The following is a 20,489-nucleotide window of genomic DNA, read 5'->3' as shown; positions in this document are numbered from 1 at the left end:
AACATTTTCACTGCTGAGAAACTCTAAAGCATCAAATTCAGCTTTGGGCTGAAAATGAGCATGTGAAATTTCAGCCCCAAAGACCTATTTTTGGTAAGTTTAAAGGCATGAAAAATAGGAATCAGCCTGGAATGTCCACTGAACCTTTAAATATGGCTTATACTGAGATCCCATAATATACAATAGCTCAGAAAAGGCCTAGCCCCTTTATATGTTCCCTCTCCCATTTGTTATCCCCCACCAATCCACTCTGAGACATTCAACATATTTATCTTTTAGCTAAAAGTAGTTGAAGGCTTAGAGAACAGGAGTACTTGTGGCACCTTAGAGACTAACAGATTTATTAGAGCATAAGCTTTCGTGGACTACAGCCCATTTCTTCGGATGATTATTCTAAAACTACCAGAGGGATTTTAATGGGATTTTACTGCTCACAGAATGGGTAAAATTGATAGCCCTGTGAAGTAACATCCTCTGTTTATCTACTATACACATCTAGGATAGGCAGCAGAAAGCGTCAGCCCATTCCTTCACCACCATGTCTCAAAACTGACCTGGAGGGATCACTTCTAGGGATGAGAGAGGCACTCCAGTTGATCCTTTGCTGCTGTGCTGAGATTTCCAGTCAGTGTGCCAATCAATACCAATTGTGGTGGTGGATTTTGTGATGTGGATGGATGTCTGTCTACTAGGAATTCAGGGTAACTGATTTTAAAAATGCCAATATATGGCCTACTCCTGAGAGGTATCCAGCCATCACTGGCTTCTCTGGGAGTTTTGGTTCTCAGCATCTTGCAGGATAAGAAACTAAGGCTAGGTCTACACTGGGGTGTGGGAGTGGGTGTCGACCTAAGATACGCAACTTCAGCTACGCGAATAGTGTAGCTGAAGTCAGCGTATCTTAGGTCGATTTACCTGGCCGTGAGGACAACGGCGAGTCGACCGCTGCCGCTCCCCCGTCGACTCTGCTTCCGCCTCTTGCCGCGGTGGAGTTCTGGAGTCGACGGCAAAGCGATCGGGGATCGATTTTATCGCGTCTACACTAGATACGATAAATCGATCCCCGATAGATCGATCACTATCCATCGGATCAGCGGGTAGTGTAGACATGCCCTAAGTGCATAACCTCTGCACATCTCAAAATGAATATCTGATAGACACAAAAGTGTAATTGCAAACACATTTTTAGCTTCATTCTGCATTAAATATCAACATTATATATTTAATTTCTTGCTGAGAAATTGATCATGCTGATAATCTACTGAAAATCTCCTGAAGCTTCAGGTTGAAATTTAGCATCTGTCTGTGTATTTTACTCCTTGGAGATGATTCTCTGCTACCTCCTTGCATGTAGTAAAAGTAGTGGAAACATTCACAAGGGAGTACCTGGGCTTAGGGGCTTTCCCACTTGGCATAGAGCCTCTGCAATAGATCTATACTGGCTCCCTTGTGTAAAGGAATGCCAGGAGCCAGTAAGGGAAGGAAGATGGCATGGTCAGGATGTGTTTTGCTCTTGCTATTCCCAGGGGTAAAAGTAACTTAAAGGACTTACTGGTACTCCGGAGTCCTTAGGAGGGGGCGGGGCCTCAACTGGAAGAGGCATGGCCTCTACCAGAAGAGGCGGGGCCTTTAAATCAGGATTTAAAGGGCCCAGAGCTGGGGCTGTGGTAGCAGCAGCTGGAACCTCCGAGCCTTTTAAATCACCTCTGGAGCTACCAGCTGCAGAGGCGGCTGGGAGCCTCGGGGGTGATTTAAAGGACCCGGGGCTCCAGATGCCACTACAGCAGCGGCGCCCCGGGCACTTTAAATCACCATTGGAGGGGGCTCCCGGCTGCCACTGCTACTCTGGGGCCCCGGGCTCTGGCGGAGTTTTAAAGGGCCCGGGACTCCGCTGCAGTAGCGGCAACTGGGAGCCCTTGGCCCTTTAAATCACCGCCAGAGCCCCGCGGCCACTACTCCAGGGCTCCAGCAGTGGGGCTCGGGTGGTGATTTAAAGGGCCCCGGAGGGTAGCGGCAGTGGGAGCTCCAGGCCCTTTAAATCGCCACCCGAGCCCCGCTGCTGGAGCTCTGGGGTAGCAGCGGCAGCCGGGGGCTCTGTCGGCTATTTAAAGGGTCCGGGGCTCCGGCAGCCGCTACTGCCCTGAGCCCTTTAAATCGTCCCTGGAGCCCTAGGGTAGCGGCAGTGGAGTTAAAGGGCAAGTTAAAGGGCCTGGGCTGTAGCGGCTGCTGGAGCCCCGGACCCTTTAAATCGCCACCTGAGCCCCGCTGTCGCTTCCCCAAGGCTCCGGCAGCAGGGGTCTGGCGGCAATTTAAAAGGGCTCAGGGCTCTGGCTGCTGCTGGGAGCCCCAGGCCCTTTAAATTGCCGCCAGGGGAAGCCAATCCACCCCGGTACAGCCTACCGGGGCGTACCAACTTACTTTCACCTCTGGCTATTCCAGGCTGGTGGAGTCAGCCAATTTCGGAACTGTCCCAGCCAGAACAAAATGAGCCTTATGTTGCTGAAATTTACACCAGAGGCTGATCAGGTCCTCAGTCTCAGAATTCAGGAAGTACAAAGGTGGCTTAAAGCTTTGCCCCGCACTTTGGTCCAATATTCAATGCAGGAATGGAGAAACAGAAAACCAGATAGATCATTATGTCAAATCACCATATACCATTGTAGGAACATTATCAGGTCAAATTTGATCCCAAATTCTAGTTCTACAAAAACACATTTTTACAATACTTAGAACAAATAGAATTGGTATTATGGCTTTTCCAAAAAAAAAAAAAAAAAAAGGAGACTTTTTTAGAAAAACCAACCAAACAAAACAAACAAACAAGGATTCCCTTTTGTATTTGCAACCAAAGCATTGGAACATTTTGCCAGTGCCAGACACCAAGAAAATGAAACAGACTAAAACCTGAAATTGAATTGACCAACCTATTTTCATGGCTCAAATAGAAAGAAATGCAAAAAATGTAAACAACCATTGTAAATAATGAAAAATCAAGTAGATGGTGTCAGATTTAACAACCTGAATTAATTAGCAACATTGTTAAAGAAAACTGCTCTAAATTTGTCTAATTTTTAGCCTGAAAATGCCTTTTTTTAAAAACAAAGCCATTGTATTCCTCATAGCTGCAGAGAACCTAGCCAGTGTGTCCTTAGAGTGGTATAAATACAAAAAAGACATTTAGATTTTATAAGGTTGCCATAGCTGAATATAAACATGCCATAAAACATGACCTTGTGCTGTTATAACTAAGTGGAGAATGAGCACAAGACAGTTTTGAGACATTAGAGGACACTGTCCCTGAGATAGATTTTGACAAATCTATGATGAATCTCAGAGAACAGTTCCAGACAAGGAAAGCATCATCCTTCAGTGACTGCTCTGCTAGTTCCACTCGCAGCAAACAATTCACTTAGCAATAGAGGGCAGACAAGGAATTGAGGGTATCAAAGCAGACTTAGGCCTGGTCTACACTAACCCCCGAATTCGAACTAAGGTACGCAACTTCAGCTACGTGAATAACGTAGCTGAAGTCGACGTACCTTAGTTTGAACTTACCGTGGTCCAGATGCGGCAGGCAGGCTCCCCCGTCGACTCCGCGTACTCCTCGTGCCGAGCAGGATTACCGGAGTCAACGGGGAGCACTTCTGGGTTCGATTTATCGCGTCCAGACAAGACGCGATAAATTGAACCCAGAAGTTTGATTGCCTGCCGCCGAACCAGCGCGTAAGTATAGACAAGCCCTGTGACTAGCTGAAATGTCATGAATTTGGGATCAGAATGAGGCAATGATCCCATCTGACATGGCAAGTGTCAAAATCAGCACTGGCACCACTGCAGTGAAGGCTGTGGTTGGAATGGAAATCCTAATGAGGGAAGCTAGAGGAAAAAAAGAGCTGGAATTTTTTTTTATAGGTCAGAACACTAGGTTAATTCTGTAATTGGACTTCCAATTGAGGCAGAAGGGACATTTGTTTAATGTCTCATCTGAAAGATAGCACTCTAGCTCCGTTTGTTTGTCTATGTGTTTTACACCTTGTTGTGAACACTATCAGCCTCAGATTGCTCTGTTTTGGCAGAGAGGCCCATAGCCATATTGCTGCTTCCAGGAATACTCTGTTTCCAAGGCCTGATGGTCAGAACCTGGGCCTAAACAGCTGTGTCATCTCTATGTTGCACAGTGGTCTTGGGGGATCATGAAGGGTAAGTTGGTCTCTGAGGTAGAAAGCTCCCAGACCACGGAAATTAAAATCAGCTCTTAGAACTTTGCTTTCATGAGCATGGAAGCTGCGGAGCATTGGTGTTATGTGACCTTGTTTGCTAATGAGGTATGATGTTGCATATTGTATCAAGTTCAACCTTTTTTTTTTTTGGTGAGGTTGTACCCAACTCTTAGTTAGATCAAGGACTCCATTTAGAACCTGTCTAGTACTACACTAGATATGAATCTAAATCCTATGATGAGTTCTAAACACCTCGGGCCATATTCTCCTCAGTAGTCCACCAATGCTTCATGCTGAGTTGGTCCTGTGATGCAAGCTTTGAACAATGCTGGGGGAATAGCCTCCAAACTGGGGGAACACAAAGAGCACTTTGCGTCCTTCCTTCTCAAGTACACTCGTCACTGAGGATCTGGCCCTGTGTATTTTGGACCATGCCCAATATAATAATAGGTCAAGTACTAGGCTGAGTACTAGGTCTGCCTGTGGTTGGGCTCAACTATTATAAAAAGACTGAAGCAGGTCCAGCATGCAGCATTTCAACTCATTGGCAACAAGTCAAGTCCACGAAAATGTGCATTTATTTTGATTTTAAAAATAGGCAGGGTACAACATAAAAAGTCTGATGCTTGTTCTAATGTATGCCAGCTGACAATGGCTCCAGGGATCCTTACAGGAACTGGAGATCAGTGGTGTGCAAAGGAGTTCCAGACATGCTCCATCCTCACCATACATCCTATACCAGCTACTGCCAGATGTTTGTCATTGGAGCTGCTATGTCAGCTCTTGCTATCTCATGATTCCTCTCCATAGGACAGGATCCTTTGGGGATTGGATCTACTGGGTTTAGGATCCACTTTGTGGACCAACACAAATGGCTGGGATGCAGTTCAGGATTGGGGCCATAACCTCAAATCAAGAATGCCACTTACTGAGCTATTTTCTGGCAAACCATGTTATTACAGATTCCATTTGCTGCAGTCATAAGACAGTACAACACACATCAGTGTGTGAACAGTTTTGCTGCTAACATAACTGTTTATTTGTATTCCATCCTTAGCCATCCACTTGGGATTGATTATGTCTCAGATTAATTTCATTTTAATGAATTATCCTCTACCTTTGGCTTTGGCTTTTCATTTTATATTTGCTAATTAATATGCCAAAGCCAGCTTTAAAAGGAAAGTGCCTGACATTTTATTGATTACTTCATTTTGATTCATGTGGTCACATTTTTACTTCTCTGTATGTCTAACTGTGTTGCTTAGCTGGGGTGAAAACAAAAGAAAAATCTTTAAGCAAACTGCAATAATAATAGTAATGATAATAATAATAAATTATAATAATGATGTTGCCCCTCGCCCGAGGTGTAGTACGCTCAAACCTCCACCCTGATGGTTGCTCCTTGAGGTGGCTTTTCCCTTCTCCTTGCATGGGTTGAATCTTGGGTTCTTTTTTGTGACGCCTGGTGCCTCCATCCATGGTGACTCCTCACTATGCCTGGGATACAAAGGATGCTGTCCCTTGGGAAAACTGAATAATTCTACCACTGCTGGCAAAGAGTATAAAACCCAGTACAAGAAACAATCAAATACGTCAACACAAACACCAACAAAGAAATGACACTGCCCAAAATAATAATATAACGAAGGGGGGGTTTATTGGGGCTTGTCCAACTGGCAGCCCGGGGCCAGATCTGGTCCCTGTGCTCCCTGGCTAGGAGGACCCTTTTCCTTCCTGGTTGCAGAGCATCCTCTGAGCTGGAAGATGCCAACCTGGGTGGAGGGAGGTGCTCAGAGATAGGTCAGCATGGGGATGCTGCAGCCAGGATGGGCAGGGCCAGAGCCACCTGCAGCCCGGGGTGGAGCTGCCCTTACAGGAGAGCCCCCAGTGAGCAGAAGGACAGAACAGCTGACACCTGGAGGACCAAACGGAAGGCCCTCTGGCTGCTAATTGAAGAACACGGCCCTACAGGCTCAGTCCAGATTTTGAGGACCTAGCAAACACCAAATGGGGGTTACAGTAATAACTACCCTTGGTCCTACATTAATGCATAAGAGGAGGACTGGGACCCATTCAGTATTTTTGGTCTGCCATCATCATAGGCTAGTCATACCATCAGTACTCAGCATACCCATCAGTTATAGCCCTCACTTGTCTGCATTCATTTGAATATAAAGTTCAATGATGCATCAAGTGTATATTTTGTTGTTTTAAATAATCGGATGGTTTGTTTCATTTATTTTTTTATTATTTCACTTTATTTTTTTTAAAGAAGGGATCTTGGTCGCCGGGTCTGGATTTCCAGAGGTGGGGCCCTATTGTGCTGCAGCCGGAACAGACACAAGTTTTGTGGTTCTGGGAAGAGGGGGTGCTGAAGGAGCATTGCTCTGTAGCATTATTTCCCTCCCCACAACCTCTGGACCATTAATGGGTAAGGTAATGCTGTTCTCATCAGCATTAACTTACATTGCCCCTCTGCAGTTTGGTATCCGATCTCTGCACTCCCCGGAGGGAAGTGGCAGTAGGCAGCCTTGGTCATTTACAGATTATATCATCTGGAAGGAGTGTTGTACAAGGCAGGAGCCAGGGGGAATCACAGGGCCTTCACATCTCTGGAGAGCGAGCACGTTTTGATGGCTGAACCACATCTTCATTCCCTGTGGGAGGAGGCAAACTGAGCCTCTTCTCCAGCTGTGGACCAATAGCATGGAAACTCCATGAAGGATCTTTGAGGAGTTTCAGAATTCCCTATGTGGATCATTCCTGGTGTGGTGTAGCTCTACTCTGATTTGACTGACTGTCTGAGGCAGGATTAAGCTTAGTTCTGGTGTGCTTATGGAGAAGGACTTTTCTTTCTCTGGAGCTGGGGAAGAGAATGGGCGAAATCTAATGAAGAAAGTAAAAGGTGACTGTATAGGACCAGCAGGTTAAATAACATTATTCTCTTCATATCTATGTAGGCCGAATCTACAGCTTACAGGGCTCGCCGGGGCTGCAGGGCTAGGGAATTGTTTTGGTGACATCTGCCGCTCAGAGCCCAAAGTATAAATTCTATTGTTTCTCCCTCTCTCTCTCGAGTGCATTTGTTCGGCTTGCTGATCTCCGAAGAGAATCAATTTGTTATAAAGCACTGCAAGCTACATTTCAAAGGGATCCTTGGTGGTTTATATTCAATGAATCCTTTCAGAGATCAGCAAGCTGAATAAACATCTTCTGAGAATGAGAAGAAAAGAACGTTAACTTCGGACCCTGAGCATCAGCTATCGCTCGCTCCGTCACTTGTATGTGCAATAGAAGGGATTTCCATATGTAGATCCTTCGGGCTGTGTAGGCAAAACCATGCAAACAAAGATGTCAAGATTTGAAAAATCTGGTATCTTAATCTCCAGATGAAGTAAGCTCCTTTAATAAAGTGATGCAGAGTTTCCTAGTGTAAATTCAACTAGGCTGGAGTATTGTCTAGAGCCAGACTGCGGGATTAAATTCTCAGCTCTGTCACTGACTTACTGAGTTGCCTTGGGCAAGTCATTTAGGCTCAAACTTTCATAAATGGCTTCTTTTTTTGAGTGCCCAGTTTTAGACATGAAAGCTGTGGGCATTTACTTTAAAGTGGCTGGATTCCACACCCACCACTCCCCTTTTTCAGTGGGAGCTGTGGTTACTGTGCATCTATGAAGGTCTGGCCTTACCCGTTTAAAGCTGGGCATATAAAAACAGAGGCACCCAAAATTTACCACTTTAGAAAATTTGAGCTTAATCTCTCTGTGCATCTAGTTAAACATCTGTAGACCAGCCATAACACCAGCCTCACTGGGATATTGTGTCTTAATTGTTTGTGAATTATTTTGAGGTCCCTGGATGCAAGAGGCTTTATAGTGCAAAGTAATAGAACTGTCTACCACCTTTGTATGATATCCATGATTTGTCATCATGCCCTTCTTACACTTCCTCCCACTCCACATCTTTTTCCTTTGGAGATGCCTGACCCTGATAATATCATTTAACTGATGTGGCTCCTGGATCTTTAAGGAGGTTTTTTGTTCAATGTCCGACAACCACTGATTTTCAAGTAGGAGACACTAAGACTAATGTTGTTTTAGCTTATTAATATAACAGTTACTTGGAAACTTGGCAACTTGTTTAGACTTTATCTCTGCTAACATTCCCAAGCTGATTTCATGTCTGATAAATTCCATGCACATGGCCTCATTCCCAGAGTGAAAAGAGCACAATGTTTAGCCACACACTGTAAACAATTTTTGTAAATGAGCTGCCTTTTCCCCGGCTTTAGTATGTGTGCCATTTTGAAGATAGGAGCATATTTATCTCTGGATGAAAAATTCACACCTCATTCAATTCTGACTCAGTTTTCCAAAGACCTTGTGGATTAAAACCATTTGTGCCAAGGTGCTGTACAATATAGTCAGAGACATGTATATTTAACCCTTCATTTGCTTTATTACTTTAACAGGAGTTTGTGGGAGCAGTGTTTGTCTGAGGTGATTGGTAATGGCCCTAAAAAAGATTTAATCTCTTGGGCACTGGTTTGATGCGGGCATAGGTCAATAGTGATTGAAAGACATTAACTAGCCAAATAGCTGTTTGATAGCCTAAATGACATGAATGGGGTGATCTCTGGTCTTGTTCCTGAAACTCATGAAACACCATCATAATTGCTCCCTTGTTGGCTGTTTCAGTCAGGTCCTGACCTGGAAGAGAGCTAATCCCTCCATGACAGGTTAAAGACACATGAGTGGGGAGATGAGTCCATCCTCTGCTGTGGATAAATGATTTCCAAGGTTGTGTCAGTCTGGCACCTTACACCAGCACTAAATTCACTTTAATAATACAGGGGTTTTAATGGCTTTCATTTTATTACTCACCTGGTTAAAACACTATTAAATCATACAGGTTTTAAAAGCCTGCAAATTATCTGCAGAGATGTCTGAGTACCATAGGGCTCACAGTATAAAATGCTAGAATTGAAAACCTGCCTCGATATTTACAGGGCTTTGTTACTCCATCCAAGCCTCTCTTGAACCAAACACAGTCTTCATCCACAGACTTGCCACTGGAGAACATTTAGGTTTATGCTAGAGATCGGGGAGACAATTTCCAGAACTGAAATCCACACAAATTCTGGCTTCTGAAACCAACCACTGAATCACTAACCAAGCAGAAAATGTCACATCTTCAGTGGTTGTAGGAGGTTCACAGGCTTATTATTTTAGATTTAACTAATTTTTTTCAAAAATCCCACCCATATAAACAGCTTTAGGCTTCATAACAATTGATTAAATGTATAGTCCCAAATGAATACCACCCAGCAACAAAAAATAATCATACACAATACTGAATTAACTCAGCCAATCAATACATTAAAGAAACAAAACAGAACCTTTCCCCTCTGCAGGAACATATCCTCATCCTCTCCCTCAAACCCTGGAAGATCAAACTGTTTTGGATCAAAGGAGATACCAGTTTAGAGCCAACCTCGGGTTATACTGGCTTCTCCTGGGATAATCTAGGGCTGAATGATGACAGTGGTGAAAAATCCACCTGGAGGAGTTACTCCAGATTTACACCAGTGGAAGTGAAATCAGAACTGGGCTCTAAGTCCATATATGCAGCCATGATTCCCTATATCGGGCAAGCTGTCCCATGGCCTCTGCTGCAAGACAGGAGTAGGAATTTGGAGAGTTTTGAAGGCTAAACAAATGCTCTACTTTTGTGTTTTGAAAAAAGATTAAATATTTTAAGAGAAAAAAAGAGAAAATGTACAAAGAATTTTGTTAGACGAGAAAATAAATTCTGTAGTGTTTGATAATCGAGGTTGGCAGTCGCTCTATTTTTTATTCCTTCCTTCAAGGATGTTGGTTAAAGGACAGGATAATAAGATGTGGGAACGAGAACTTGCTAAGAAGCAATTTCAAAAAGATGAAGAAGAAGAAAGAAAGAAAGAAAGAAAGAAAGTGAAAGGCAAATACAAGCATTTCAGTTAGCTAGCCAAGGTTAGTTTCATGTTATCTGCTATAACTGACATTATGAAAAATTACAGATGGCATAAAAACAACGTTACTAATGATAAACCCTAGGACATTTGTCTTTGATAGTGCTTGACAGCTCAGTGATTTTATTTGTTCTTTTATGAGACTTTAACTCCCCTCCATTGTCTATGATGTCTTATATCTTCATTTACTGACTTCAGCGGAGTAAGGTTGTTGTACAAAGGAGATTTACATGTAAAGCAGCATTTTTATGTTCTTTCGTTGCATAGAGCAGAGCTAAGCTCAAATGCATCATGGGAAAAAGGGTATTTCTAGCCCTAACTCTCTTTTGCTCCTAGCCAGAACTCTGCCTCATAATACTGAGTTGAGTTTGTGGCGCCAAGTGTTCGCCGGAAACTTTTGCAAAGACAAAATTGTGGTTGGGAAACAACAGCAGATTTTTGCACTAAAGAAAATGGAGTCCTTTGGATTTTTAAAACAGACATAAAGCCAAATGACCAAAATTCAAGTTTTTGGAGAAAAACTGCAGCTCGAGGAAGGATGTTCCTTATGCTTAAGACACTGGACTGCAAGTCAGGAGATCTGGGGTTAATTTGTACTCTGCCAGAATTTTCCTGCATGACCTTGGGCAAGTCACTTCATCTTTCTGTCGATGGGGATCTGTAAATCGGGGAGAATTAATGCTGACATTCTCCCACCCTTTGTCTGCCTTGTCTATCTAGATTTTAAACTTTTCAGAGCAAGGACTGCCTTCCTGTAGGTATGAACAGTGCTTAGCACAGCTGTGGGTGTGAAGACTGCCTGGTGTGCCACCTTGGCCAGCTAGAGGCACTGGTGTGGGACAAAACACCTTGCTATAGTTGCTCATTTTCAGCAATAGCAGGCAATAAGGCTGAATCTCTTCAGAAGAGTCAGTTGCAGCATTTTGTGGTAGCTTGGGAAGCAGTTTTTTTGCTGCTCCCCTACTCTCCAGATGCCAGCTTTGTTAGCAAGCAGTCCCTGTGAGCAGCATTCAGTGCATCAGTAACCCACAGTTTGCAAGTCAATAGCAGAGCTGTCATGAGGGGAGCGGAAAGATTTAATTCTATGATTTGGTTAAGACTGATTTAAAATGGTAAAAAGTGTGTGCGTGTGTGCATGTGCATGTTAACCTAAAACTCCATGTCGATTCCATGATTCACTTTCCTCCTAAGTATATGTGTTTGTGCCTGTTGATTCTGGGGTGAAATGATGAAACTTCCTCTCTTGTATTTTGATGGTGTTTTTTGAGGGGAAGGGGGAATTTTGGCCAGAAAGTTCAAAAGACTGGTGTGAGCCTCCAATTTACTGTGGTTGATGTGGCTGGAATCAACAGATCTGTGGCATTTTCTGTCTATTCTGCAACCCAGTGTTCAGCTGCGTAGAGCTAGCAAAAGGAATTCACTTTCCTTTGGGGAAGGTGCCCTGCATGGTGGTCTTGATCTTTCATACCTTGCTTGGCTGCCTAAGGCTCCTCTTACATAAATCCCTCCGATGCTATAAGGCTCTGGGATCCAAGAGAGAAGTCAGCATCCTCCCTTGTTTTCCCTTTCTATTCCACCCCTCACTTCGCCCACACACAAGGTGCTGTCAAATAATGTGTGGAAAAGAAATCTGGGTTCATCCAGCAGGGGGAGCCAGGCGCCCACTGAGTCGCTGCACCCCTGGAAGGTGGTGAACAATGAACGTCAAAGAGTGTGTGGATGCGGAGTGAAAACCGCGAGGTGGGAAAGAAACGAGAAATAAACCAGCAGGGAAAGATGAGGCGAGTGTCCTCTCGGCTGGGATCCCTGCCTCATCTGCAAGCCATAACAGCCAGCCTGTGGGATAAATGACTTCTCCCCTGTGTTGGTGAGTACATGCCACAGGGGAAAGAGTTTGACTAGATCTTAGTGTCAAGTCCAGTTGTGTGTGTTGTGTCTTTTGTCTGTGTAAATGTGTGTGTGATTTGTTTTTGTTTAGTGTGTCTGTGCATTTTTGTGGCTGTTTGATTTGTTTGGGAGTTTTCTAGTTTTTTTGTAGCTCTTCAGTGGTTGGTGTATGTGTGTGTGTATTTTGTGTCTGATTATGGGTTGCTGAGCATTAGTGTTTGTGTATGATCTTTATTTGCAGAGTGAATGTATATGTGCGCACATGGGTCATTTACATTTTTTAGAATATTTCAAAGGGACAAGTTAATTACATCTGCTTACTTTTCATGTCAATTAATTTACCTTGTCTAGTTTTAAATGGTGAAATACTCTGTGTCACCCCATGTGCCACTGAGATGAATGTCGTTTAGGACAGCTGAAATTAATATTCTTTGTTCAATCAAACACCAGGGTGTTGGCATTTATTACCCTTTTTGTGTCTCCCTCTGGGTGTGTGGCTTGAGTGTGCAGTATACAGCCTACATAATGATCGGGGGCAATGAGACAGGAGGAAGTCATGTGGGACGCTCTGGAAATGCTCCTTTATGGAATAGCTCCTTGGATGCTGGAGGGGATGACTGGGGGGCGGCTGCAACGTTTGCCCATTGAATAGTCCCATGTCTGTCTTTCCCCTTTCTTAATGCTTTAGGAAGGAGACCCAAGTGAAACAGACACTTCCTGGAGAGGCGATGTTGCCACCCGACACCCCAGGCAGAAGGAAGTCTTTGCTATCGGGGTCCCCCATTCAGCAAGACGGAGGGAAAGTCCCTGGGATTGGAGATGTAAATCCCAGGGCAGGGTGCAGGAGACCCTGAAGAGCCTGCTGCACCTGGGCTTTGTCTAAAGGGAAAGGCATGATGGGGTTGGACCTCATCCCTGGAATGCAACTGTGAGGAGCAGCAGTTGGAAAGAGGATTATTCCTTGATGATTATGGAGAACTAGCGTGTCAGCAAAGTGTCAGAGCAAACTCTTTCCCACGGGAATAGTAACGCACTCCCACAGCTTATGGTAGCCACCGGCCTGAAAGCTACATCAGTGGCTGAAGGGAGCTCCACTCAGGTCTTTCCCATTTCTTCCTTCTCTTCCCCTTATTTCTTCTTCCAGTGAAGATCGAAAGACAGAAACATCACTCAGATCTTGCTAGAGTGTTGGAAATACCGTGCCTTTGTTTTGGATGATTTGTACTGATGTGCCACTTCAATGGGATGTACAAAGTGTGACTTGGGTGATGACCATTTAGCCAGGACTGAGCTGGTTAACAAAGTTTGCAGGCTGAGCACAAAGACTGGGTGGAATGGAAGCAGCCTGCCATGCACTTATAGGACTCTAGTTTTAAACAAGAGATCTTTATGAAGGAAACCAGAAAACCAGACCTATTGTTCATCTGAAAATTAATTCCTGCCGATTAAACCATTGGCTTTTATTTTTTCCCCACCTGATGCAATGCAGTGCCTCTCTGTTGGTTTTGTATATGTGATTTGCTATGCAATTCAAATACTAAATAAGAAGGAGAGACAAACTTTCATCCCAGGACAAACAGAGAATCAAAGGTGAAAGGTAGGATTCAGTTTTTCTCATTTAATTACAAATAAATAAGATGAGCCGTTCTTTACTGAAAGTCTTTAAAAACACACACACACACAGACACACAATGTAAATTTATTTTCTTTGCTTCTAGGACTGTGAGACCTAAACAATGTGGAACAAAATGAGGAGTTGCTCCCTGAAGCTTCCCATAAACAGAGAACTAATGTATTTTGTAGCTGGAATGCACTGAGGGTGAAAAGGGGAGAAAAAAAACGTCTCATCAGTTAGAGGTTTGTGAAATTAAATTAGAAACAAAAGCACCTAATGTAATACGCTTCAGTAGATCTGAAGGGCTAGTCAAATGGACACTGGAAACACTGGATCAATAGCCTATTTAAGTGGGAATATGTGATTGAAAAGTGATTGCACTCTTGTCTGTTGGGTATTTTTGTAGGGGACTCAAGCAGGACATATGCAGATGGCCTGTTTTAATTGGGATATTTTGTGCTTGAGTAGTACAATGTAATTCAGAAGGGATTACTAAAAAAAAAAAAAAATCGGTGCAGAGTTGACTGTGTTTGTAAATTTCAGCTACTTGCCACACAGCTTTTGATGCCTCTTAATGTGATTCCTAAGGAGCATGGGGTCCACCCAAGGGTGAAGAGACTATAACACAAACCTTCGGTCTGCCTGGCAATGAGTAATTAATGGACGCCTGATGTATCTGTAGTCTCTCCAAGCAAAGGAGTTGATGTCATCATGATTTTCATGATATGATTTTCCCTCAGGAGAAGCTATGACTTGGAACGACACCACAATGGACGGGGAAGAGTTGCTCGGGGAAAGGGACTCCTCCTTTCGGATCCTTACAGGCTGCTTTCTTTCTTTGCTGATACTTTCCACGCTTCTGGGGAACACATTGGTGTGTGCAGCTGTCATTAGATTTCGCCATCTGAGGTCCAAGGTGACCAACTTCTTTGTAATCTCCTTGGCAGTGTCAGATCTTTTAGTGGCAGTCTTGGTCATGCCTTGGAAAGCTGTTGCTGAGATAGCTGGTTTCTGGCCTTTTGGTTCATTCTGTAACATCTGGGTGGCATTTGATATTATGTGCTCCACGGCCTCAATCTTAAACCTTTGTGTCATTAGTGTGGACAGATACTGGGCCATCTCTAGTCCATTCAGGTATGAGAGGAAAATGACCCCCAAGGCAGCTTTCATCATGATCAGTGTGGCATGGACCTTGTCTGTATTGATTTCCTTCATTCCTGTGCAGCTGAACTGGCACAAAGCTACAACCACAAGCTTTTTAGAGCTAAATGCTAGTTCCCAAGACATAACCATGGACAACTGTGATTCCAGTCTAAACAGGATGTATGCCATCTCCTCTTCTCTAATTAGCTTTTACATCCCAGTGGCCATCATGATCGTCACCTATACAAGGATATACAGGATTGCTCAAAAACAAATAAGACGCATCTCAGCTTTGGAAAGAGCAGCAGTGCATGCTAAGAACTGCCAAAACACTACAGGGAATGGAAACAGTATGGATTGCCAGCAACCAGAAAGCTCGTTCAAAATGTCCTTCAAGAGGGAAACGAAAGTCTTAAAGACTTTGTCAGTGATCATGGGGGTGTTTGTATGCTGCTGGTTACCCTTTTTCATATTGAACTGCATGGTGCCCTTTTGTGAGCCCAGCCCACCATCCAAGGGAGCAGAACCCTTTTGCATTAGTTCCACCACCTTTGATGTTTTTGTTTGGTTTGGATGGGCTAATTCCTCACTGAACCCCATCATTTATGCCTTCAATGCTGATTTCCGCAAGGCATTTTCAACTCTGCTAGGATGCTACAGACTCTGCCCTACTTCCAACAACGCTATAGAGACCGTTAGTATCAACAACAATGGGGCAGTTGTTTTTTCAAGCCATCATGAGCCTAGAGGGTCTAGCCCAAAAGAGTGTAACCTGGTGTATCTGATCCCACATGCTATTATCTGCCCAGAAGAAGAACTTCTGAAAAAGGAAGAAGAGGGTGAACTATCTAAGACCTTGGAGAAAATGTCTCCAGCACTGTCCGGTATCTTGGATTATGAAGCTGATGTGTCTTTGGAAAAGATCAACCCCATCACTCAGAATGGGCAACATAAAACATGAACACTGAGGTTAGCCCAGCAAAATCTAATAGTCAAAAAAGATATATAAGATTTTTTGGTAAGAAACTAAGCTCTAGTGAGAATTATACTGTCACGCAAAGCTCAGAGTTGATTATTGGGTGTTCAAATCAAAGATAAAATTTTAAACAAAAAAGATATTGAAAACCCAAAGGTATTTCTGTGTTGTTGATACTGAATAAAACAGAGATACAAATTTAGGTACAAAGCAGTGTCAAAGAAAATATTTCTTCTGCTTTATAAATATTTATAGAAACTGGTTTCTATCTTAAAATGGGACAAGAAAAAACCCATTAACAACTTAACAATTAACCTTTGAAGAAAATCAGAGGATTTAATTTGCCATGTATAGTACTACTGGGTGCTACCAGGTTCTAAGTAAAGTTTGAGGGATTAAAAAGGTAGGTAGATGCCTTCTAAAATTATTTCTGAAAAACAATGAGCCTTACAATGAGAATGGGTATTTTTAAAGATTTGGGAGATAATATGTTGATATTGGTTTTATTTATTTATTGTTTAAAATTGATATTTTTCATATGTTATAACAGATCTAGCTTTATTTAACTTATTTAAAATGTCTAAATAATGGGATATTTCAAGGGTCTCACAACTGCATTTTGACCAGTCAACTAGTCAGCACTTTAATAATGACCATTAAAAACAAAAGAAAAAACCCTCTCTGATAGTCTGGGTAGCCAATGAAGTAAATAAAGAAGAAGCAATCATAAAAAGCACAGCAAAGGATGGGGGAGTTAATGAAGCTGAAGCTGTGTAGAATTTATTTATTTTTTGTGGGATTGCTTAAAAAAAATAGGACCAGAGTTGACGGATTGACAAGCTGAGAAAGCTCTTCCCTTATAGAAATAAAAGGAATTGCTGCTATTTATTTTAAAAAGTTTCATGTTACAAAGACTTTGCTAGAATGTCAGTTTGTGGATCTGTAAATACCTTAAATATGAATACCACCTTAAGAAGAATCCAATTTGAGAAGAGAAGCTTCTTATATAACAATCATTAGTATATAATGTTTTGTATTTATGTAAGATAAACAGCTTTCTCAGACTTTTCTTATTTCAAGTCTTGGATATTTTTTCTGAATAAACACAATTGATTATAATGGTAGTAAATATGACAAATCTTTTTACCATCTGTATTATTGCAGAAACACCAGTAGTCAAAAATCATGCTGTCTGTCTGCTAATGTATCACAGCCAGAATAACTTAACAAGTGAGGTACTTTAGTGCTTTACTTTGAAAACTAGAATGACATTAATTTTAGTCTTAAATATGTTAATAGTACATTGAATAATGAATAGTGCCTCATTTCCATTTTGGATGAAGACATTTCTAAATGTCTATGGAGCTTCAATCCCCATTTCCAGATGTCTTGTGAGCTCCATAAAATTTGCCAATGTTTATTTTGACAACTGTTACTTTTTCATTGTACTCTGAAATCAAAATCCCTGCCTCTTTTCCTTTGTAATGTCAAAAGCAGTCAGTAAACATTAGCAACAGTCATCGGCAGGCATTCCTATACGGACACATTCCAAGAGAGCCATTTGTTTTTGGAATGTTAGCAAAATATCCTTCAGAGAAACTCTTCACAACCTTTATCAAAAAGTGTTATCAGGAAAAGAAAACCGAGAGAAAAATTAGAAGTCTAATGAAATATATACATCCTGCATCAGGTCTGTGTTATTTATGTATTGTGAATGTTTTCATAATTTTATTGCCTGTATGCTGCTTTCATACATATAATAAAATTATTTTGTGAACAGAAGGTCAAATAAAACAATCTACATTGCATTTATTAAATATATTCTGGTTTTTGTTTCTCATATTGGTTACATTAAAGACAAGGACATATTAACGTTTTTCCACTTGCCCTAATGTGGAACCATACCAATGAGGTTAATAGGAATTTTCCATAGGAGCAGAAGAAAGCCCTTTGTATTGAGATGGCTTCATGTTTCTATTTCAGTTGGCTGCTGCCATTCATTCTGGACTGGAATTTGAAAGGGCTCAGATGTCTGATTTCAAAATAGCTGCTTTAAAATGATGGGTCTGAACCATTTAAATGCATAGGGCCTGATTCACTGGTGATTGGTTGATATCAAAGGTGTTGGACTGGTGTAAAACAGGAATAACATAGTGGTGAATTACACCCCCCTGGGGCCTTTTTGTTGTCCTTCTTTAAAGCTCTGTGATACTCTTCAAAGTGATTTGTAAAAATAGCATTGTAAGGTTCCATCACTATTGTCTCTCAGTGTGTTCCCGTTCAAAACAACTCCATTTATAAGTAAAAAGAAGGTGGACCAGACCCTCAGTTCGTGTATATTAGTGTTGTTCTATTGACTTCTGTGGTACTATGAAAATTTATCCCAATGGAGGGTCCAGCCCACTGGCTTGTCTCTTCATCAGCCTGCAAATCCATTTTGAAAATGGAAAGTCAAGCTCACTTCTTTCTGCTTCAAGTATTGCCAGTATTAAAGCTTCGGCAATCAGGACTGAGCCAGAGTAGAATGCACCTTGTTCTCTCAAAGCTGTATTGGCTATGGAATTCTAACACAAGTAAAAAGTAATGCAGATTTATTTCAGTCAGTAAAACCAGCAGATCTGATTGTGAATGCACATTTTGGCAGGTCTCTAGAGCAAGGAGGTGTAGGTTGATAGTCACTTTGCAAAACAGAAACCTACTTTTAATCTTTTTTAGCTTGTTAGCCAGAGATTCTCTCTGAGTTTGGGGTGATGCCTGGGTCCTGATATTTGTCATAAATTTGAGAAGTATGAAGGATTGGCTTCCATTTCAAAGAGTACACAAGCAAAAGGACTTTCTGTGGTCCTTAATCAGGCAAATCTCTCCTTGACTTCTAGAATTTGGCCCTTTATTCCCAAAACCTCGCAATTTGAATTTTGGTCTGGAGTATAATGGCAAAATAGATTTTAAATATAACACTCAAAGTAACCCCACATTTATCGTTATCCCAATTACACAGTGGTTGCTTGTGCCCAAAGCAAATGGTGAGACTGCAGGTATCCAGAGTCATCCCAGTGCCTCCTTGCCCACAGATTGATCAGTTTTTCAAAGTGAAAGACTGGGCGCCGGTGGGAGTGCCAGAGGCACTGTCCATGGGGATGTGGCATACCTTTCCTCTGAGGATCAATCTGGGTTCCCCCTTTCAGAACAGGCACTGGAACACTTCACAAAGGGCAGGAGAGGAGAGAGATTTACCCCTCTGAGACAATGCTACTGTTTTCTCTCTGTCAGCCCTTCTTTTTTCTTTCTACCTCCTCCTTCAAACCCTTCTTACCTTCCTTGTTCTCACCACCCATACATCTCATTCTTACCACTACCAGTTCATCCATATCCTTAGTCACCCATTTACCCCATTCCTTTATTCATTTGTCAGTCTAACCTGTGCCTCTCTAGTTCAGATTCTATCCTGTCCTATTTGTTTCTCAGCCCCTTCCAGTGGTTTTCAGGGGCATGTACAAGGGGACCCATCCTCTGGGGCGCTAATCTGAATTAGCCTCTCAGAAGCCTGTATTACCTGCTATGCACCTTGCTCCCTAGCTCCCAGAAAGCTCTTGCAGCTAGAGTGCAGGTGCAGATTAGGGTTTGCCAGATGCACTGAAGCCATTGCATCCTCCAGGTGCTGGATAAATTCCAGCCCTAGCCGGTCTCCTGGCACAACGGATAGCTGGAATATTACTGGTGGGTCACAGCCACAGCAGTCTGTTGTGACCAGCTACCTCCAGGTAAAATGCACCTGCTGTGCTGCTGGCAATACAAAGACTCCTACATGCTGTATTGATTTGAGTGGCATGTGAAAGGATGGCAGCAGCCCAGCTGGAACACTGGAGGGCTAGCATCACAAAGGTTAACAGCACATAGCACAAGGCAAGCTTTTTAGTTTCCATTGCCTTGCTCTGATTACGCACTAGTTAAAATGGTTGTGTGTTTGAAATGTCCCCAGTAACACATAATCTAATGTAGCCTTTCTTCCTTATAACTTGGTTGTGACGGAAGATCATTTTTAACCTCTTCCATTTACAAACAAACGGTGGCCTGGAAGCCACTATACTACTGAGAACAATCTACACACAAATGAACCATATTTACCTATGTGCTCAAGATTAAAATTTGAATGGACTTGGCCGTTTCCCAGGAAAAATAACAGTGAAAACTATACAACAGACCTGAAAATCGTCTATAACAATCACATATTAAAAAAAGGGGAAGAAAAACTTAATCTTTGAAGATCGACAGGATGAATAAAACTGTTCTCAGAACCTAGTCCCAGTCCTTTTGGCATCAACAATGGTTTGGTTTTCAGAAATGCCGAGCATCCACAAAGCTCACTGAACTCCAGAGGAACTGTAGGTGCGCCACACCTGAACTTCAGGCCATTTAAAATGTCTTGCCATCAATTTCTCCGAGAACAGAATTTGTCACTGTTGATTTCACTGAACTGGTCATACAAGAACTCATTTTCTAATCCGAAAGGTTTAACTATGACATCTCCTTTACTAACTCTTTTTTTACTCTGTAAGTAAAAATATCAAATAAGAGTTTTCTCTAATGTTGTTTAATACTAGAGATGGGCTTAATGGTAGAGATGAATGCAAGCTACAA

The 20,489-nt window shown here is 42.4% G+C and overlaps 1 protein-coding gene across 3 annotated transcripts; it reads left to right on the top strand.

Moving 5' to 3' along the window:
- Positions 1-11,916: 11,916 nt before the first annotated feature.
- On the top strand, positions 11,917-17,659 carry DRD1 (dopamine receptor D1). 3 transcript variants are annotated; one of them, XM_005298073.5, is made up of 4 exons: positions 11,917-12,097; positions 12,806-13,714; positions 13,836-13,974; positions 14,473-17,659. In XM_005298073.5, the coding sequence occupies exon 4, from the start codon at positions 14,481-14,483 to the stop codon at positions 15,834-15,836; it is 1,356 nt and encodes a 451-aa protein (XP_005298130.1). In that variant the 5' UTR covers positions 11,917-12,097; positions 12,806-13,714; positions 13,836-13,974; positions 14,473-14,480; the 3' UTR covers positions 15,837-17,659. The 3 variants fall into 3 exon arrangements, with proteins under 3 accessions (XP_005298130.1, XP_005298129.1, XP_042706776.1); XM_005298072.5 differs by having other exon boundaries at positions 14,276-17,659; XM_042850842.2 differs by having other exon boundaries at positions 13,836-17,659.
- Positions 17,660-20,489: the final 2,830 nt, after the last annotated feature.

This window comes from Chrysemys picta, chromosome 8 (assembly GCF_011386835.1).
Source record: "Chrysemys picta bellii isolate R12L10 chromosome 8, ASM1138683v2, whole genome shotgun sequence".
NCBI classification, from domain to species: Eukaryota; Metazoa; Chordata; order Testudines; family Emydidae; genus Chrysemys; species Chrysemys picta.
Note: the sequence above shows the minus strand (reverse complement) of the source record. Positions and strands in the feature narration are given on the sequence as shown.

Coding starts and splice junctions, on each gene's coding strand:
- DRD1 (XM_005298073.5), top strand. CDS start 14,481: ATGACTTGGAACGACACCACAATGGACGGGGAAGAGTTGCTCGGGGAA.